General features: G+C 43.8%; 1 protein-coding gene across 3 annotated transcripts in view; it reads right to left on the reverse strand.

Annotated features, from left to right (window-relative positions):
- Window positions 1-782: 782 nt before the first annotated feature.
- gabpa (GA binding protein transcription factor subunit alpha) overlaps window positions 783-20,535 on the reverse strand; it is a 53,566-nt gene continuing 33,813 nt past the window's right edge. For all 3 annotated transcript variants that reach the window (XM_067993357.1, XM_067993355.1, XM_067993356.1), the window contains 3 exons: window positions 18,352-18,492; window positions 8,770-8,962; window positions 783-1,411 (listed from right to left, as the gene is read on the reverse strand). In XM_067993357.1, the coding sequence (XP_067849458.1) occupies window positions 1,180-1,411; window positions 8,770-8,962; window positions 18,352-18,492 (566 nt within the window). In that variant the 3' untranslated portion in view covers window positions 783-1,179. The remainder of the gene's footprint in view (window positions 1,412-8,769; window positions 8,963-18,351; window positions 18,493-20,535) is intronic.

Here is a 20,535-nt window from a genome sequence, read left to right on the forward strand (position 1 = left end):
ACTTCAGCTCATCCAAAGCTCTGTTGCCCATATCCTAACCCGCAACATGTCCCTCTCACCCATCACCCTGTGCTCCCTGACCTACACAGGCTGCAGTCCCCCAATGCTTCCAATTGAAAATTCTTGTCCTCATGTTTAAATCTCTTCATGACTTTGACCCTCCTGATCTCTGTAACCTTTCCCAGCTCTAATCTCCTCCCCCAACTTTGTGTTCCTCCAACTCTGGCCTCTTACCTACTCCCTTCGGCCCACTGTTGAAGGCATACTCCTACGCTCTGGAATTACCTCCCTCTGCCTCTCTCTCCCTTTCTTTATGACCCTCCTTAAAACCCACCTCACTGACCAAGTTTTTAGCACCCCTCCTAAAAATCTCCTTCTTTGGCTTGATCTGATTACACTTCAGTGTAGCACTGTGGAATGTTAAAAGGTGCTACATAAATGCAAGTTGTTCTTGTCATCTTATCGGAAGAGGGGACCTTCGACAGTGTAGCACTGCAATAGAGGGTAGGCCTAAATCACGTTCTCAAGTCCTGGAGTGGGGCTCGAACCCACAACCTTCTGACCCAGACAGCTCCCAGCTAAGAAGAGCACGTGCAGGCTCACATCTGAAGAACGGGCCATGGGGGAGGGGGGACGTTTACTAAAAGGCTGCCCCATAAAAACCGCACTTCAGCACCTGCCTGCAGGGGAAGGGGAAGCTGGGAGGGGTAGGGGTGACCACTCAGAATGTCAACGATATTCAACTTTACAACTGCAGGGACAGGAATCAGACGCGTGGAGGATGGAGTATACCTTTTTTATTCAAAATTCACATAAGGGTAAAAATATCTGCAAAAATAACTCAAAAAATTTGATAGAATAAGGTGAAGCAGGTACACTTTTTTTTAATATACCATGAAGTCTGCCGCGAAAGCTTGCTCCATTTTTGCACTGCTCACGCAGTGTACATTAAGACAGTGGGCCAGAGTAGTCCCTGCCTCGGCCTCCCTGAGGCAGCTGAATACGTTTACACTGTACAGTCCCAGAAGCGGAAGGAGGAAGAAGTCGCTCGAGCCGACTAGGATACAGAGGACAGGCGCCGTTCAAAGGGTGGGTGGGTGGGGGTGGTGGGGGGCGGGAAGGGAGGGGAGAAGGGCGCCTGCACGCACGCACCAAGTTTTAGGCTGCAGGCGAGATCCTTCAACTGTCTTTCTCAGTCTGCAGGGAGGCCGCAGCCAACGTTACCGTGGTGACAGGCTGTCCGGCCATGCCGTGGATTTGCATCTTGGCCAATTTCTTCTGCTCGCACTCTGTGACCAGGCGGTTCAGCTCCGCCGCGCTGTAGCCTATCAGCGTCTTTAGGTCGCACACAAACTTGTAGACAAATCTTTTTCCCTGGACCTTGCATATCATGTCTCCGTCATAATAGTATCTGGGCAAGAAAGGGGACCAGAAAGCAAACATTAACCCAACACCACACACACACACATACACAAAACAAAACGATCCCACTCAGCTTTTCTTTCCTCCTACAATCTACAAGCTTTTAAAACCAAAGCTTGAGGTCACCTGATCGCTACTTCTCCATTTACATTGTCGTCTTCTGCTCGTTTCTGCACGTTAGTCTTTGCATCTAGTTTCGGAATAGAAGAAACCTTATACATTATTTCCTCCACCGCTGCTGCTATAACGGATGGTTTACAAGTTTTGGACCAGCTGGGAGGATAGGACAGTGGCATTAACTCTCAAAATTCCCTCCTCTGCAAAAACCAAGCCCCCAGTCTTTCCCCCATCACCTCTCCTTTTCACCCCCACCCCAGTAGAAGATGAGTGACTTGATGGGTGGCAGGTTGGTGTTGAATGTTTGTGCTGTAGCACAGAGTCACAAACCTTAGCATGACTCAAACTTTGTGTTTGTCCAAGTGTGAGAGGAAGGCTGTGGTGACTAGGATTGGAATGATGAGCTGAAGGGCACAGCTTCACGGGAACAGGTGGTGTTCAGTGTCTGAATCACTCGGGAGTCACACCTCCTCTTACTGTAAATGTGGACTCCAGACAAGCTTATAAAATACTGGTTGATTTTTCCCATACTCTAAAACTGAACTACTCCTCCAATAATGTTAAATCGCAGTCCCTTTCTCTCTACTTCCATCTCCCCAACAACCATTTTCTTTCTCCTCTCTGTTCATTATGAAGTGATCCTTTACCCTCTTTCCCTTCCTCTCACCTTTCACTGGTATGTAAGCATGTCCTTTTCTTATAGCTCATATTAAGTAGAAACACAGTCTGGATACAATCATTGTTGAGAAGACATGAGCACTTCTCTCCCCCTTCCGTATATGGTTGTACCACCTAACTTTAACAAGTATAGAAAAAGAACAGAAAGCCACAAACAGGAAACAGGACATAGAACCCAGCAAGATTTGACAATCGTCCATATGCAGGTTTCATCAAAAGTATATATATAAAAAAAGGACAGCAGTCATTCCAGGCTCTTTTTTTTTGACCCGGAGCCAGAAATTTACAAGAACTTTCACTTTGCAAACTTCCCTCACCAAATAGCAATTAAATTCTGACCTCAGAAAATGTTACTTACAGGAATTAGACTTGTGGCCTAAAAGAGAAAGAGCAGCTTAGAACACAGCTGCAACAGACAGCAGAATACAGTGAGGTACAATGCTCTAAGCCTAATATAAAAGTGGCATGAAGGGCATTTTATAAGTGTGACAAAGTAGATTAAAAACTATTTTCTGTTGGTGGGAAGTTTCTCTATTGGGAATAATCATTTTTCCCCTCAGATTGGTTTCCTTTCTCACCCACTGACTCAGAAATTTGCATACTTGACAACTGAAGTGTGACTAGAATCTCTCAAAACATAGCGACTATTTACATACCTAGAGCTCACTGGAGGGTTAAAGCTAATGAGTGAAAGAATGAGCTACCAGAGAATGAAGTGGAACTATATTCAAGCAAATATTGAAGATAGCAAATGGTATAGAAAAGAAAATCGAGAAGACAACAAATGAAACGGACAGCATGGGACAAAGGGTCACAAGCAAAAAGGCAACTTTAGCACTGACGTCACGATGATCTTCACACAAAAAGATGGGCAAGTGGACTGGACTTCTGTGCAGGGTAATGGAGGCAGAAACCTTGGAATCATTTAACAATTGAATGCTTTAACTGGAGGCGGGAGAGGGGAGCGAGGCCCCTAAAAAGGAGGCGGGAGCTAAACAAAAAAAATCAAAGAGTGGCGTCACAGGACGCCAGGTAGGTGACTGTTTAAACCTCTGTCCTAAGTTAGGGAGCAAAAAAAACAGTAATATTCAACCAATCAGCTGAGAAACTATAATTTGCTATTACTTCATTAAATTAATAACTTAGATAAACTAATTATATTCAGTTGATAATTTTTATTAAATGTTAAATAATTAAATAAATAAAACAAGGTTAGATAGAGATGGCAGGGCAGGTGGTGTGCTGTAACTGCAGTACGTGGGAGTTTGTGGAGAACAGCGAGGTCCCAAGCAACCACATTTGCAGTAAGTGTCTGCAACTTGAGGAACTGCGGCTCAAAGTTGTTGAGCTGGAGTCAGAGCTGCAGAAATTGCAATGCACCAATACTTGCTACCTGTATGGATGAGAGCAAGGGCTGCAGAGAGGATGGGCATCTGAGCACAGCACCATGGTACAGGGGACCATTCAAATGGGGGAAGTAAAAAGGAATGTGGTAGTGGTGAGGGATAGTAAAGTCAGGGGTATAGACACTGTTCTCTGCAGTCGCGACAGAGTCCCAAAGGCTGTGTTGCCTGCCCGGTGCCAGGGTTAAAGATATCTCATCGCAGCTGGAAAAGAACTTGGAGCATGAGGGGGAGGATCCTGTTGTCGTGGGTCCACGTAGGAACCAACGACTTAGCAGAACCTCATTCCTATTTCTACCTAAGGGAGTTTGAGGAGCTAGGATCTAAACCTCAAAGGGAATAATCTCTGGATTATTACCTGAGCCACACGCAAATTGGCATATGGTCAAACAGATTGGAGAATTAAATGCATGGCTCAAAGAGTGGTGTGGGAGACAGGGGTTTTGAACAACTAGGGCAGTAGATAGGGCTTTAAAATAAAAAGGTGGGGGGGGGGGGGGGGGGGGAAGAGAAAGAGAGGGAGGGAGGGATCAGGTGAGGGGAAAATTAGAAATCTAAAGGGGAAAGTCAAGGCAACAGAGCAGTGTAGCGATTTTGGTAAAGATAAGCAGAGGGTGACAGGAAGGGACAGAGAGTTTAATGGTAATAGTGCATCAGCGAATAAGGTCAAAGCAGGGAAAAATGGTAAAAAATTAAATGCACTTTATCTGAATGCACAAAGCATTCATAACAAGATAGACGAATTATTGGCACAAATAGAGATAAATGGGTTTGAACTAGTAGTCATTACAGAGATGTGGTTGCAAGGTGACCAAGGTTGGGAATTAAATATTCTAGGGTACTTGATGTTTCAAAACAATAGACAAAATGGAAAAGGAGGGGGTGGAGCCCTGATAATAAAGGGATGACATAAGAAATAACAAGGGGCAAAAAGCACTGGTGGGAGTTGTTTATAGGCCCCCTAACAATAGCTATACTGTTGGCCAGAGCATTAATCAAGAAATAATAGGAGCTTGTAACAAAGGTAATGTGATAATCGTGGGGGACTTTAATCTTCATATAGTCTGGGCAAATCAAATTGGCAAAGGTAGTTTGGAGGATGAGTTCTTGGAATACATTTGAGACAGTTTGCTAGAACAATGTGTCGCGGAACCAACCAGGGAACAGGCTAATTTAGATCTTGTCTTGAGTAATGAGACAGGGTTAATTAGTAATCTCATAGTAAAGGATCCTCTGGGGAAGAGTGATCATAATATGATACTCTTGAACTCAACGTGAAATTTTGACATACTTCAGTCCGAAACCAGTCTTAAACTTAAATAAAGCCAATTACATAGGTATAAGGGGCAAGTTGGCTAAGGGAGATTGGGAAATTAGATTAAAAGGTATGATAGGCATCTAAAGAAATATTTCAAAATTATCAACGAACATAGAATCATAGAAAGGTTACAGCACGGAAGGAGGCCATTCGGCCCATCGAGTCCGCACCGGCTCTATGCAAGAGCAATCCAGCTAGTCCCACTACCCTGCCCTATCTCTGTAGGCCTGCAAATTTTTTGCTTTCAAGTATTTATCCAGTTCCCTTTTTAAGGCCATGATTGAATCTGCCTCCACCGCCCCTTCGGGCAGTGCATTTCAGATCCTAACCAGTCACTGTGTAAAAAAGTTTTCCTCATGTTACCTTTGGTTCTTTTGCCAATCACCTGTCCTCTGGTTCTTGACCCTTCTGCCAATGGGAACAGTTTCTCTCTATCTACTCTGTCTGGACCCTTTATGATTTTGAATACTTCTATTAAATCTCCTCGCAACCGTCTCTGTTCCAAGGTGAACAACCCCAGCTTCTCCAGTCTATCCACATAACTAAAGTCCCTCATCCCTGGAATCATTCTAGTAAATCTCTTCTGCACCCTCTCTAAGGCCTTCATATCTTTCCTGAAGTGCGGTGCCCAGAACTGGACACAATACTCCAGTTATGGCCGAACCAATGTTTTATAAGGGTTCATTATGACTTCCATACTTTTGTACTCTATGCCTCTATTTATAAAGCCCAGGATCCCGTATGCCTTTTTAACTACTTTCTCAACCTGCCCTGTCACCTTCAACGATTTGTTCACATATACCTCAGATCTCTCTGTTCCTGTACCCCTTTTAGAATTGTGCCCTCTAATTTACGTTGCCTCTCCTCGGTCTTCCTACCAAAATGTTTCACTTCACATTTTTCTGCGTTAAATTTCATCTGCCACGTGTCCACCCATGCCCCACCACCTGTCTATATCTTCTTGAAGTCTATCCTCCACACTGTTCACTACTCTTCCAAGTTTTGTGTCATCTGCAAATTTTGAAATTGTGCCCTGTCCACTCAAGTCCAAGGCATTAATACATATCAAGAAAAGCAGTGGTCCCAGCACTGACCCCTGGGGAACACAATTGTACACCTCCCTCCAGTTCAAAAAACAACCGTTTACCACTACTCTCTGTTTCCTGTCCCGTAGCCAATTCTGTATCCATGTTGCTACTGCCCCCTTTATTCCATGGGCCACAATCTTGATAAGCCTACCATGCGGCATTTTAATCGAACGTCTTTCATACATACATTCCATTGAGAAATAAAAACTCCATGAGAAAAGTGATCCATCCGTGGCTAACTAAAGAAGTTAAGAATGTTGACAAGAAGAGTATTAGATGAGGATTGGGAGAGAAATTAATGGGATTAAAAGCCGACAAATCCTGTGGACCTGATGGCCTATATCCCACGGTTCTAAAAGAGGTGGCTGCAGAAATAGTGGCTGTATTGGTTGTGCTCTTCTAAAATTCCTTAGATTCTAGAGCTGCCCCAATGGATTGGAAGGTAGCAAATGTAACACCGCTATTCAAGAAAGGAGGGACAGAGAAAACTGCAAGCCAGTTAGCCTGACATTGGTCATCGGAAAAATGCTGGAATCCATTATTAAGGAAGTGGTAACAGGGCACTTAAAACATCATAATATGATTTGGCAGAGTCAGCATGGTTTTATGAAAGGGAAATAGTATTTAACAAATCTATTAGACTTTTTGAGGATGTAACTAGCAGGATACATAAAGGGGAACTAGTGGATGTGTATATTTGGATTTTCAAAAGGCATTTGATAAAGTGCCACATAAATGGTTGTTACATAAGGGCTCATGGGGTTGGAGGTAATATATTGGCTTGGATTGAGGATTGGTTAACGGACAGAAAACAGAGAATAGGAATAAACGGGTCATTTTCAGGTGGGCAAATTGTAACTAGTGGGGTGCCGCAAAGATCAGTGCTTGGGCCTCAGCTATTTAAAATCTATATTAATGACTTAGATGAAGGGACCAAGTGTAACGTATCCAAGTTTGCTGACAACACAAAGCTAGGTGGGAAAGTAAGCTGTGAGGAGGCCACAAAGAGTCTGCAAAGGGATATAGACAGGTTAAGTGAGTGGGCAAGAAGGTGGCAGATGGAGTATAATGCGGGGAACTGTGAGGTTATTCACTTTGGTAGGAAAAATAGAAAAACTGAATTTTTAAAAAAAAGAGGGATTTGGGTGTCCTTGTACACGAAACACAAAGTTAACAAGCAAGTACAGCAAGCAATTAGGAAGGCAAATGGTATGTTGGCCTTTATTGCAAGGGGGCTGGAATACAAGAGTAAGGAAGTCTTTGTACAATTGTAGAGGGCTTTAACGAGACCATACATGTGTACACAGTTTTGGTCATCTTAACTAAGGAAGGAGATACTTGCCTTGGAGGCGGTGCAAAGGTTCACTAGATTAATTTCTGGGGCGAGAGGGTTGTCCTATAAGGAGAGATTGAGTAGAATGGGCCTATACTCTCTGGAGTTCAGAAGAACGAGAGGTGATCTCATTGAAATGTTTAAAATTCTTAGATGGCTTGACAAGGTAGATGCTGAGAGGCTGTTTCCCCTGGTTGGAGAGTCTAGAACTAGGGGGCATAGTCTCAGGATAAGGGGTCGGCCATTTAGGACTGAGATGAAGAAGAATTTTTTGACTCAGAAGGTCGTGAATATTTGGAATTCTCTACCCCAGAGGGCTGCGGATGCTCAGTCGTTAAGTATATACAAGGCTGAGGTGGATAGATTTTTGGACTCTAGGGGAATCAAGGGATATGGGGATCGGGCGGGAAAGTTGAGTTGAGGTTGAAGGTCAGCCATGATCTTATTGAATGGCGGAGCAGGCTCGAGGGGCCATATGGCCTACTCCTGTCCCTATTTCTTATGTTCTCTTCCTAGACTGATGAGCAGAGTGGTGTTTGTCATCCAGATCTATTTTGTGAAGTAGGACCAAATAAAATTTATCAATGGACACAATCAAGAGCATCATCCATCAAAAGGGAGCTGCAAGGGTCATATAAGTAAACCTTGGGGGAAGAACAGAGAGACAGCAATTGAGAAAGAAGAATGATCCAAACGAAGAACAGAACAACTCACCAGAGAAGCACAACAGTAAAAGTATTGGGGGAGGGAAGAGGGGGATGAGGGACAGTGATAAATCTTGGACAAATTGGCCAGGAAATGGTCCATGGACAAAGATGAAACGGTTTCTCCCCCCTTTCAGCTTTAAAAAAATACATATTTACGGACTCCTTCAGATGGTAAAAGGAAGCTTCTGGGTTGGGTGAGCTGTTCTCAGTTGTGACAGTAGCCACACTGTTCCAACAAGCCTCAATACCCTTGGATGGGGGCGGGGAAGAGGTGGGGTTGCGCTCTAAATCCAAAGATCCCTGCTGGAAAGGAGGTGTGTGGATGTCATCTAGGGACAGGATCAAGTTTGGCTATAATGCTTGAATAGCCATTCACTGTCTGGGCTCATGTGTGAAGAATTGCCACTTGGACAAGGTACTGGATGGTGACAGTAAAACCACAAGTTGGCAAAGAGGAGAGCATAAAAAGTAGATAGAGATCATATTTTGGACCGCACTTGTATTGGGCATAATATACCAGCCACAACTAGGAAACAGTGGCACCTCAGTGAACCTTAGACTGTCACTAACTTATGGCTACACCATACTATTGTTAAACCATCTGAAAGCACACAATCCCATCTGTCAGAATTGCCTGTACAACTGAATTATAAATAATAGTGGGGCGATGTAGCTTTCCAACGGTACAGCTCGGTTCACTTACCTAAGTGCCCGGCTCAGTTTCTCATAGTTCATGGTAGGCTTGTTTTTTCGTTGACCCCACTTCTGAGCTACCAACTCTGGCTGATTCAGTTTGAACTCTCCTTCGTCGCCAACCCATGAAATGCAGTCTCGTGCGTCTTTGTCTGTCAGAAGCTCCAGGAGGAACTGCCAGAGTTGAATCTGCCCATTATTACCTGGAGGCACAGACAGCATACAACTCGTTTTCACACACTTTTCTGCACCAGTGCTATATACACAGTAGAAATCTTAGTGCGTGTATATATATATATATATATATATATATATATACACACACGTTCTTTGAATGTGGACAATTAACATCCTGAGGGCATCAAGGGTCAACCATGTAATGTGGATTGGAGTTATGCACACTCCAAGTTCCCTTCCCTGGAGGACATTAATCCAGCAGTTTTTTGTGGTTATTTGATCTGGTGCTGGCCCATAAATTACCAAATTTATTGATTTCAATTTCACAAATTGCTACGGAGGGATTTGAACTCTCTACTTCTGGGCTGCTAGTCAAATACCACAAACACTATACTACATGCATTTTGTAAATCTCATGACAACCCAAAGCAATTCACATATAAAGAATTACTTCTGAGCTGCAATCGCTATTACGTAAGCAAATACGGCAGCTGTTTTGCACAACATCCCATAAACAATGAAACGAATGACCCGTTAATCTATTTTTGGTAATGTTGGGGAGATGAGTGTCAGCCACTGCACCAAGAAAGCCCCATGCTCTTTTTCAATTAAAGAAAAAAGACTCTCATTCATACAACACCTTTCACCACCTCATGATGTCCCAAAGCGCTTTACTGCCAATTAAGTACTTTTGAAGTGTAATCATTGTTGCAATATTGGAAACTTGGCAGCCAATTTGCACACAGCAAGATCCCACAAACAACAATGTGATGATAACCAGATAATCTGTTTTAGTGATGTTGGTTGAGGAATAAATATTGGGCAGGACTCCCCTGAGAGAACTCCCCTACTCTACTTTGAAGCAGTGCCACGGGGTCTTTCACACACATTGCAAATTTCTTGCCATGTATTATTAGGATGAATCATTTGTCCATAATGAATTAACCGTTTACGTAATACCCATGGACTTTTTTTGAAATGGGTGGAGGGAGGGTGAGAAATTGATGGGAGAAGTTGCCAGTCCTCTGCTAATGCCACTCTTGAAATATGTAAGGAATCTTACAACACCAGGTTATAGTCCAACAAATTTATTTTAAAATCACAAGCTTTCGGAGATTATCCCCTTCGTCACCTGATTTTAATTAACAGGATGTTAATTGTGATTTTAAAATAGATTTGTTGGACTATAACCTGGTGTTGTAAGATTCCTTACATTTGTCCACCCCAGTCCATCACCGGCACCTCCACATCATGACTCTTGAAATAGCCACCACGGGTTTGTAAGAGAAACCCAAGGTGATTCTCTCTCCAAGGAAGCAGCTGACTGTTGAACACAAGAACAACTTACAGGCTAATCCACTGTCACATCAGACTCAAGAGGATTTTCTTTTTTAAAACTCTTTTGAAATTGAACTTTTCCAACATTTGGGTAAATATATCCTGAGTCGCACTGACCAGAAGGTCCAAGGTTCGATTACCAGTCTGTCTTAAGTTATTACTCTTGGCTGGCTCACAACCAGGGTACTACAATTGGCCATAGCACCCTTGGATTAGGGAGAGGAAATAGATAAACCAAGGTTACTCTGCCAATCACTATCCAGTGATCTCTGCTGCAGTTGGCTCGTGCACATGCGTGTTTGATAAGAATAGGACTAGGCTCTCTGCTCCTCCACCCACCCCCAGGGGCAGGATAGACTCTCAACAACCACTCCTTAGGCCACAAGTAAAGCACGGCCACATGGGCTAGGTAACAGCCAAAAAGAGTCAGCTCCTTCAGCAAAGGGTCAGGGGAGAAAACAAAACAATATTCAAAGTTAGCATCCTCTTCAAAATTCTCTGCTGGTGCAGCTCAGCTTCATTCATAAGCAATCATTTACCCCCGGCCCTAAACTACTGAGATATACCTTGAGGATAAGGCGGGGGTGGGGGGGGAACCCCAAGCTATTGTCTCTGTGGGCCACATGGATGTGTACTGTGGAACCTCGGTAGACCCTGTGTAAAGTTTAAATCCACGCTCCTATAAATTTGCAAATACCCCATGCTCCTTTTGTCACTAACAGATCTTCGTAGTCTGATTTAGAATTTATTCACCATTGAGGCATCACTGGGAACAGCCCCTTTTCAAAACTCCAGGCCCAAGAAATTTAAACAGGGCAGACAAACAAATAATAATACAAGCTCAAGGTTGCCCAGGCATCGAGGGTTGGATTGCCAGGCTACAGGGGCTGCATGTTACCCCTAGGTGGACATTCCTGAGTTTCATCATCTAGCATCTTCACAAATTGGTGTGTCAGTTAGTCACATTAGATTTGCAAAAATGAGAGCACATGGAATTGGAGGTAAGCAGGTGACATGAATCAGTAATTGATTGGGAAGTAGGAGACAGAGGTTAGGGATAAAGGGTTTGTTCTCAGATTGGCGGGACGTGAAAAGTGGGGCCCCACCTTTTCATCATATATGTTAATGGCTTGGATGAAGAAAGAGAGAGTTGCATATCCAAGTTTGCAGATGACACTAAGTTAGGAGGCACAATATGTTGTTAGTTGGGAGCAGGATGTTGCAACGGGATATAGACAGACTAAATGATTGGGCAAAACTGTGCCAGATGGAGTTCAATGTTAGGGAGTGTGAGGATCTGGGAAAGAAATATCAGAACATTTTCTTAATGGTGAGAGGAGGATTTAGGTGCCCAGGTACACAAATCACGAAAAGCTAGTGCACAGTTGCTGCAAGAAAAGCATTTGTTAAAGCATATTGCGTTTAACTAGCTTGATTGAGTTTTCTGATAAGGTAACAGAGAGGGTTGATTAGGGCATTGTGGTTGATGTGTCTATGGACTTTCAAAAGGCGTTTGATAAAGTGCCACATAATAGGATGTCAGCAAAATTGAAGGCCATTGAATAAAAGGGGCAGTGGCAGAATGGATACGAAATTGGCTAAGTGACAGGAAACAGAGATTAGTGGTGAACAGTTGTATTTTGGACAGGAGGGAGGTGTACAGTGGTGTTCCCCAGAGGACGTTACTAGGATCACTGATTTTTTTGATATATATTAATGACTTGGATGTACAGGGCACAATTTCAAAATATGCAGATCACACAAAACTTGGGAGTGTAGTAAACAGTGAGGAGGATAGTAATAGACTTCAAGAGGACATAGACAGGCTGATGGAATGGACGGACACGTGGCAGGTAAAATTTAACACAGAGAAGTGCAAATTTTGGCAGGAAGAATGAGGAGAACCAATATAATCTAAATGGTACAATTCCAAAGGGGGTGCAGGAACAGAGAGACCTGGGGGTATATGTGCACAAATCTTTGAAGGTGGCAGGGCAGGTTGAGAAAGTGGTTAAAAAAGTATACAGGATCCTGAGCTTTATAAATAGAGGCATAGAGTACAAAAGCAAGGAAGTTATGGTGAACCTATATAAAACACTGATTCAGCCACAGCTGGAGTATTGTGTCCCGTTCTGGGCACCGCACTTTAGGAAGGATGTGAAGGCCTTAGAGAAGGTACAGAAAAGATTTACTAGAATGGTTCCCATGATGAGGGTCTTCAGTTACGTGGATAGACTGGAGAAGTTGGGGTTGTTCTCCTTAAAGCAGAGAAGGTTAAGAGGAGACTTGATAGAATTGTTCAAAATCATGAAGGGTTTAGATAAATAAAGAGAAACTGTTCCCATTGGTGGAAGGGTCGAGAACCAGAGGACACAGATTTAAGGTGATTGGCAAAAGAATCAAGGGCGACATGAGGAAAAACATTTTTACACAGCGAGTAATGCGCTGCCTGAAAGGGTGGTGGAATCAGATTCAATTGTGGCTTTCAAAAAAGAATTGGATAAATATCTGAAGGGAAAAAATTTGCAGGGCTAAGGGGAAAGAGCAGTGGAATGGGATTAACAGGATTGCTCTTACAAAGAGCCAGCATGTGTTTGAGAGGCTGAATGGCCTCCTTCTATGTAACCATTCTATATTATACAAGCTTTCTATATAATATTGCTAACCTGGTCAGGGAAAGGTGTTATGTTAATTTTTCCTGTGAACAAAGCTTTCTGTTCTGTTATTAAGCATCAACAGACTGTTAAAGTTACAGTTACCTTGTGAAAAGAGGCCTTTTGAGTAATGACTAAGGACAGAGCATGTACAGTCAGAGGACAAGTAGCAGAATGGATAGCAAGCAGGCTACAAAACAAGACAGTAGGTGTTAAAGGTAGTTACTCAGACTGGCAAAAGGTGGGAAGTGCTGGGACCACTGTTACTCACCATTTACACGGCTCAGGACCAGCAGCAGCACCAGGCGTACCTAAAAATAAGGTGCCAACCTGGTGAAGCTGCAACACAGGACTACGTGCATGCTAAACAGAGGAAGCAGCATGCTATTGGCAGATCAAAGCGATCCCACAAACAATGGATCAGATCAAAGCTCTGCAGTCATGCCACATCCAGTCGTGAATGGTGGTGGATAATTAAACAACTAACGGGAGAAGAAGGCACCGTGAGCATCTCCATCCTCGATGATAGCAGAGCCCAGCATGTGCGTGTAGAAGACAAGGCTGAAGCATTTGCAACCATCTTCAGCCAGAAGTGCCGAGTGGACGATCCATCTCGGCCTCCTCCCGAGATCCACCATCACAGAAGGCAATCTTCAGCCAATTCCATTCACTCCATGTGATATCAAGAAACGGCTGAGTGCACTGGATACAGCAAAGGGTATGGGCCCCGACAACATCCCAACTGTAGTGCTGAAGACTTGTGCTCCAGAACTAGCTGCGCCTCTAGCCAAGCTGTTCCAGTACAGCTACAACACTGGCATCTACCCGACAATGTGGAAAATTGCCCAGGTAGGTCCTGTCCACAAAAAGCAGGACAAATCCAATCCGGCCAATTATCACCCCATCAGTCTACTCTCAATCATCAGCAAAGTGATGGAAGGTGTCGTTGACAGCGCTATCAAGCAGCACTTACTCACCAATAACCTGCTCACCAATGCTCAGTTTGGGTTCCGCCAGGACCGCTCGGCTCCAGACCTCATTACAGTCTTGGTCCAAGCATGAACAAAAGAGCTGAATTCCAGGTGAGGCGAGAGTGACTGCCCTTCACATCAAGGCAGCATTTGACCGAGCGTGGCATCAAGGATCCCTAGTAAAATTGAAGTCAATGGTAATCAGAGGGAAAACTCTCTCGTGGCTGGAGTCATACCTAGCACAAAGGAAGATGGTAGTGGTTGTTGGACGCCAATCATCTTAGCCCCAGGATATTGCTGCAGGAGTTCCTCAAGGCAGTGTCCTAGGCCCAACTATCTTCAACTGCTTCATGAATGACCTTCCCTCCATCATAAGGTCAGAAGTGGGGATGTTCGCTGATGATTGCACAGTGTTCAGTTCCATTCGCAACCCCTCAGATAACGAAGCAGTCCGTGCCCGCATGCAGCAAGATCTGGACAACATCCAGGCTTGGGCTGATAAGTGGCAAGTAACATTCCCGTCAGACAAGTACCAGGCAATGACCATCTCCAACAAGAGAGAGTCTAACCACCTCCCCTTGACATTCAACGGCATTACCATCATCGAATCCTGGGGTCACCATTGACCGGACTTAACTGGACCAGCCACATCAATACCGTGGCTACAAGAGCAGGTCAGAGGCTGGGTATTCTGTGGCGAGTGACTCACCACCTGACTCCCCAAAACCTTTCCACCAACAACAAGGCACAAGTCAAGAGTGTGATGGAATATTGTCCACTTGCTTGGATGAGTGCAGTTCCAACAACACTCAAGAAGCTGAACACCATCCAGTCAAAGCAGCCAGCTTGATTGGCACCCCATCCATCACCTTAAACATTCACTCCCTCCACCACCAGCACACCCTGGCTGCAGTGTGTACCATCTACAAGATGCACTGCAGCAACTTGCCAAGGCTTCTTCGACATCACCTCCCAAACCCACGACCTCCACCACCTAGAAGGACAAAGGCAGCAGGCGCATGGGAACACCACTACCCACATGCACATTCCCCTCCAAGTCACACACCATCTTGACTTGGAAATATATCGCCGTTCCTTCATCATCGTTGGGTTAAAATCCTGGAACGCCCTACTTAACAGCACCTTGGGAGAACCTTCACCACACGAACTGCAGCGGTTTAAGGCGATGGGCAATAAACGCTGGCCTTGCCAGCAACGCCCACATCCCACGAATGAATAAAAATAAACGATTTGGACTGTGAAACCTGAAGTACAATTTCAAAATTAGTGGACGACACTAAATGGAGGAGTATATTTAATACGGAGGAGGACTGCGACAAAATACAGGAAGACATTAATATACTTGCAGAATAGGTGTGCAATTGGCAAATAAATTTCAATATAGATAAGCGTGAGTTATTACATTTTGGTAGGAAGAATAAGGGGGCCACATACTGCTTGGATTATGAGTGTCTAAATGGGGTAGAGGAGCAGAGGGATCTGGGGGATACAGATAGACAAATCATTAAAAGTAGCGACACAGGTTAATAAGGCTGTAAAAAAAGCAAACCAAGCACAGGGGTTCATTTCTAGAAGGATAGAATTGAAAAGCAGAAATGTTATGTTAAATTTGTACAGAAACTTGGTTAGGCCCCACTTGGAGTACTGTGAACAGTTCTGGTCACCATATTATGAAAAGGATATAGAGGCACTGGAGAAGGTGTAAAAAAATATTCACTAGGAAGATACCAGAACTGAGGTTATACCGATCAGGAAAGATTGAGCAGGCTGGGGCTCTTATCTCTAGAAAAGGGAAGACTGAGGGGTGACCTGATAGAGGTCTTTAAGATTATGAAAGGGTTGGATAGGTGAAAGTGGAGAAGATGTTTCCACTTGTAGGGGAGACCAGAACTAGGGGCCATAAATATAAGATAGTCACTAATAAATCCAATAGGGAATTCAGGAGAATCTTATTTACCCAGAGAGTGGTTAGAGTGTGGAACTCACTACCACAAGGAGTAGTTGAGGCGAATAACAGATACATTTAAGGGGAAGCTAGATAAACATGAGGTAGAAAGGAATAGGAGGATATGCTGATAGGGTTAGATATAATAGGGAGGGAAGAGGCTCGCATGGAGCATAAACACCATTTCTGTGCTGTACATTCTATATAATGAGCATTATGTGGCATTCTTATCTCATGTGCAAAAGATAGGTGAAGGGAGTTATCCACACTTTGGTAGGAGTGCGGGATGCTTTGGACAAAGGTAAGTGTCTTGATAAATCAGAAACAACTAATCATATGGAGGCCAACGATGACAGGCATTTTGTTATCCGGTGAATCTCTGTATGCACAGACCCTCATCAGTTTTGATAAGTGGGGTGGGGGGGGGTTCACTAATGTGAACAAATGTTTGAAGACTGAGATATAGCTTGGAGACAGAGAAAGCACACAGCCCACATAGAGCTAATATGTCTAAAAACATATATAACTGAAAATAAAATCGTATGTGTTAGAATGTTCGCGGAGCGAGACTGGACAGCTCAAGTAATGTCAAGGATCTTTGGAAGGTGCACTTCGAGGCCTTGTGTGGGGAGATGAACTTTGCCAGGTTATATTCAAACGTCTTATTAGTACTCTTATATTTTACAATCTATGTTACTTATTATAACTTCTTAATAAAGCTATTATACTTTGCAACAAAAGACCTCGCAGTCTTTTTGTTTAAAGACTGAACCTTTAAAATAGATAACTCACAGGTACAAAAAGTAATCAAAAGGGCTAATGTAATGTTGGTCTTTATCTCAAGGGAATTGGAATTCAAAAGTGAGGAAGACTGGCCTTGGAAAGGGAACAGCACAGATTCACTAGTAATATATCAAGACTTAAAACATCAACATCTTGCATTTATATAGTATCTTTAACGTAGTAAAACATCCCAAGGCGCTTCACAGGAGCGTTATCAAACAAAATTTGACACCAAGCCGCATAAGAAGATATTAGGACAGGCTTGGTCAAAGGGGTAGGTTTTAAGGAGCATCTTAAAGGAGAGAGAGGTAGAGAGGCAGAGATGTTTAGGGAGGAAATTCCAGAGCTTAGGGCCTGGGCAGCTGAAGGCACGGTCGCCAATGATGGAGCGATTAAAATCAGGGATGCACAAGAGGCAAGAACTGGAGGAGTGTAGAACTGGAGGAGGTTACAGAGTTAGGGAGGGGCGAGGCCACGGAGGGATTTATAAACAAGGATGAGAATTTAAAAACCAAAAAAAAAGAGGTGGTCCTGGACCAGGAGCCAACGTAGGTCAGCAAGCACAGGGGTGATGGTGAACGAGACTTGGTGTGAGTTAGGATACAGGCAGCAGAGTTTTGGATGAGGTCAAGTTTATGGAGGGTGGAAGATGGGAGGCCAGCCAGGAGAGCATTGGAATAGTCAAGTCTAGAGGTAACAAAGGCATGGCTGAGCATTTAAGCAGCAATAAGCTGAGGCGGGGCGGAGATGGGAGATGTTATGGAGGTGGAAGTAGGCACTCTTGGTGATGGAGCGGATATGTGGTTGGAAGCTCATCTCGGTCAAATAGGATGCCACGGCTGCAAACGGTCAGGTTCAGCCTCAGAAAGTGGGCAGGGAGAGGGCTGTAGTTGGTGGCTAGGGATTGGAATTTGTGGGGGGGACCGAAGATAATGGCTTCAGCCGTCCCAATATTTAGTTGGATGAAATGTTTGCTCATTCAGTGCTGGATGGCGGACAAGCAGCATGACAAACCAGAGACAGTGGAGGGGTCGAGGGAGGTGATGGTGAGGAGGTAGAGCTGGGTGTCTTTAGCGTACATATGGAACCAGACTGTGTTTTTGGATGATAATCGCCAAGGGACATGTAGATGAGCAATAGAAGGGGGCCAAGGATAGATCCTTGGGGACACCAGAAGTAACGGTAGGGGGTGGAAAGAGAAGCCATTGTAAGTGATTAAAGGGTTAAATTATGAGGACAGGTTGCATAAACTTGGCTGGTATTCAGGTAGAAGGTTGAGAGGTGATCTAATTGAAGTCTATAAAATTTAAAAGGGATTCGATAGGGTAGATACAGAGAAACTATTTCCTCTGGTGGGGGAATCAAGAACGAGGGGACATAATCTTAAAATTACAGCGAATTTAGGAGTGAAATCAGGAAGCACTATTTCACATACAGGGTAGTGAAAAATTTGGAATTTGCTCTCCTAAAAGCCCGTGGATACTGGTCAATTGACATTTTAAACACTGAGATGTATGGATTTTTGTTAGGTAAGGGTATCAAGGGATTTGGATCAAAGGCGTTAAATGGTGATGAGGTACAGATTAGCCATGATCCAACTGAATGGCCTACTTCTGTTCCTTTTACCACTGTAGTAACTGTGAATTTCTCAAGGATCATCAGGACAAAATTAAAACCTGTCCATTACACTAATCTCTCCTTACCCGTCCTATTCCCAGGTGAACTTCTGTCTTCACCAGAGATCCGTGGAGCACGTGGGACTTTGGCAGCCTTGGGCGTCCCGGTGAAGACTTTAATGGTGGTAGGGGTTGCTGGCTGCATTGTTGTAGGAATTATTTGGACAGCTGAAAAGAAAACATTAAATTTGAGAGAGATGCACACAGAATCTCACTCATACAGTGCATGGCAGTTCAGCTCACAAAATGATACCCATAATATACAGATCTGTTTGTTTATTATGTGGACATCAGACAATGTATGAGTGCTTAAACTCCAATAGCTATTTCCCTTTCATCAGCATAATGTAGAAACCATCTTATAAAAAATTGACAATGTCTGTCACACTTCAAAGAGTAAAAAGCATATGTTTTTCCGACTGGGAACCAAACATTTACATGCACCTTCCAATCCGCAAACTTCCTTCACTAAAGAGCAAAGTCTGACTGACCTCAGATTGTATTCTTACAGAAAGTAGACTGTCGCCTTAAAGGGGCAGGATGGCGTAAACACAGGTCCATTATAGCAGAATAGTGTGTGCGTTACATGGTAAAACGCTCATAGTATCAAAGTAGGTACAGCACATTTGGCCCATCGTGCCTATGCTGGGTAAATCAGATCAGGGAGATGAATGCTTGGCTCAAAGATTGGTGTGGGAGAAGTGGGTTTCGGTTCATGGGGCACTGGCATCAGTACTGGGGAAAAGAGGGAGCTGTTCCGTTGGGATGGGCTTCACCTGAACCATGCTGGGACCAGTGTTCTGGCAAATCGAATAACTAGGGCGGTAGAGAAGGCTTTAAGCTAAATAAGGGGGGGGGGGGGGGCGGGGGAGGACTCAGGTGGGGCAAAGTTTAGGTTGATAAAGAGAAAAGACATGGAAGTAGTACAGGAAAGTGATAGGGGTGATGATAAACAATGTGTCAGGAAGGGACAGAGTGTACAAACATAAGAGTGCACTAGCAAATGGGGCCAGGGTAGGAAAGAATGGTAAAAAGACAAAATCAAAGGTTCTGTATCTGAATGCGCGCAGCATTCGTAACAAGATAGATGAATTGATGGCACACATAGAAACAAATGGGTATGATCTTGTGGCCATTACAGAGATGTGGTTGCAAGGTGACCAAGGTTGGGAGCTAAATATTCAGGGTTATTTAACATTTCAGAAGGATGGGAAAACCTCAAACGTAACACCTCTATTTAAGAAGGGAGTGAGACAGAAAGCAGGTAACTATAGACCAGTTAGCCTAACATCTGTCATTAGGAAAATGCTAGAATCCATTATTAAGGAAGTAGTAGCAGGACATTTGGAGACTCATAATACAATGGAGAGTCAACATGGTTTTATGAAGGAGAAATCATGTAGGATTATTTATTAACGTCCTTTGAGGAAGTAACGGGCAGGATGGATAAAGGGGAACCAATGGATGCAGTATATTTGGATTTCCAAAAGGCATTCGATAAGGAGCCACATAAAAGATTACTGCACAAGATAAGAACTCATGGTGTTGGGGGTAATATACTGGCATGGATAGAGGATTGGCTAACTAACAAAACAAAGTCAGGATAAAAGGGTCATTTTCAAAATGGCAATCTGTAACTAGTGGGGTGCCGCAGGGATCAGTGCTGGGGCCTCAACTATTTACAATATATATCAATACTTGGATGAAGGAACAGAGTGTCTTGTGGCCAAATTTGCTGATGATACAAAGATAGGTGGAAAAGCAAGTGGCGATGAGGACACAAAGTGTCTGCAAAGGGATATTGGCAGGTTAAGCAAATGGGCAAAAATTTGGCAGATGGAATATAATGTGGGAAACGTTAAGTCATCCACTTTGGGAGGAAAAATAAAAAAGCAAATTATTATTTGAATGGAGAAATACTACAAAATGCTGCTACAGAGGGATCTGGGTGTCCTCGTACATGAAACACAAAAAGTCAACATACAGGTGCAGCAGGTCATCTGGAAGGCAAACGGAATGTTGGCCTTTATTTCTAGGGGGATGGAGTATAGAAGCAGGGAAGTCATGCTACAACTGTACAGGGTGCTGGTGAGGCCACACCTGGAGTACTGTGTACAGTTCTGATGCCCTTATTTAAAGGAAGGACATACTTGCACTGGAGGCAGTTCAGAGAAGGCTCACTGGGTTGATTCCAGGTACGGAAGGGTTATC

The sequence above is a fragment of the Heptranchias perlo genome, chromosome 11 (genome assembly GCF_035084215.1).
Source record: "Heptranchias perlo isolate sHepPer1 chromosome 11, sHepPer1.hap1, whole genome shotgun sequence".
Taxonomy (NCBI): Eukaryota; Metazoa; Chordata; class Chondrichthyes; order Hexanchiformes; family Hexanchidae; genus Heptranchias; species Heptranchias perlo.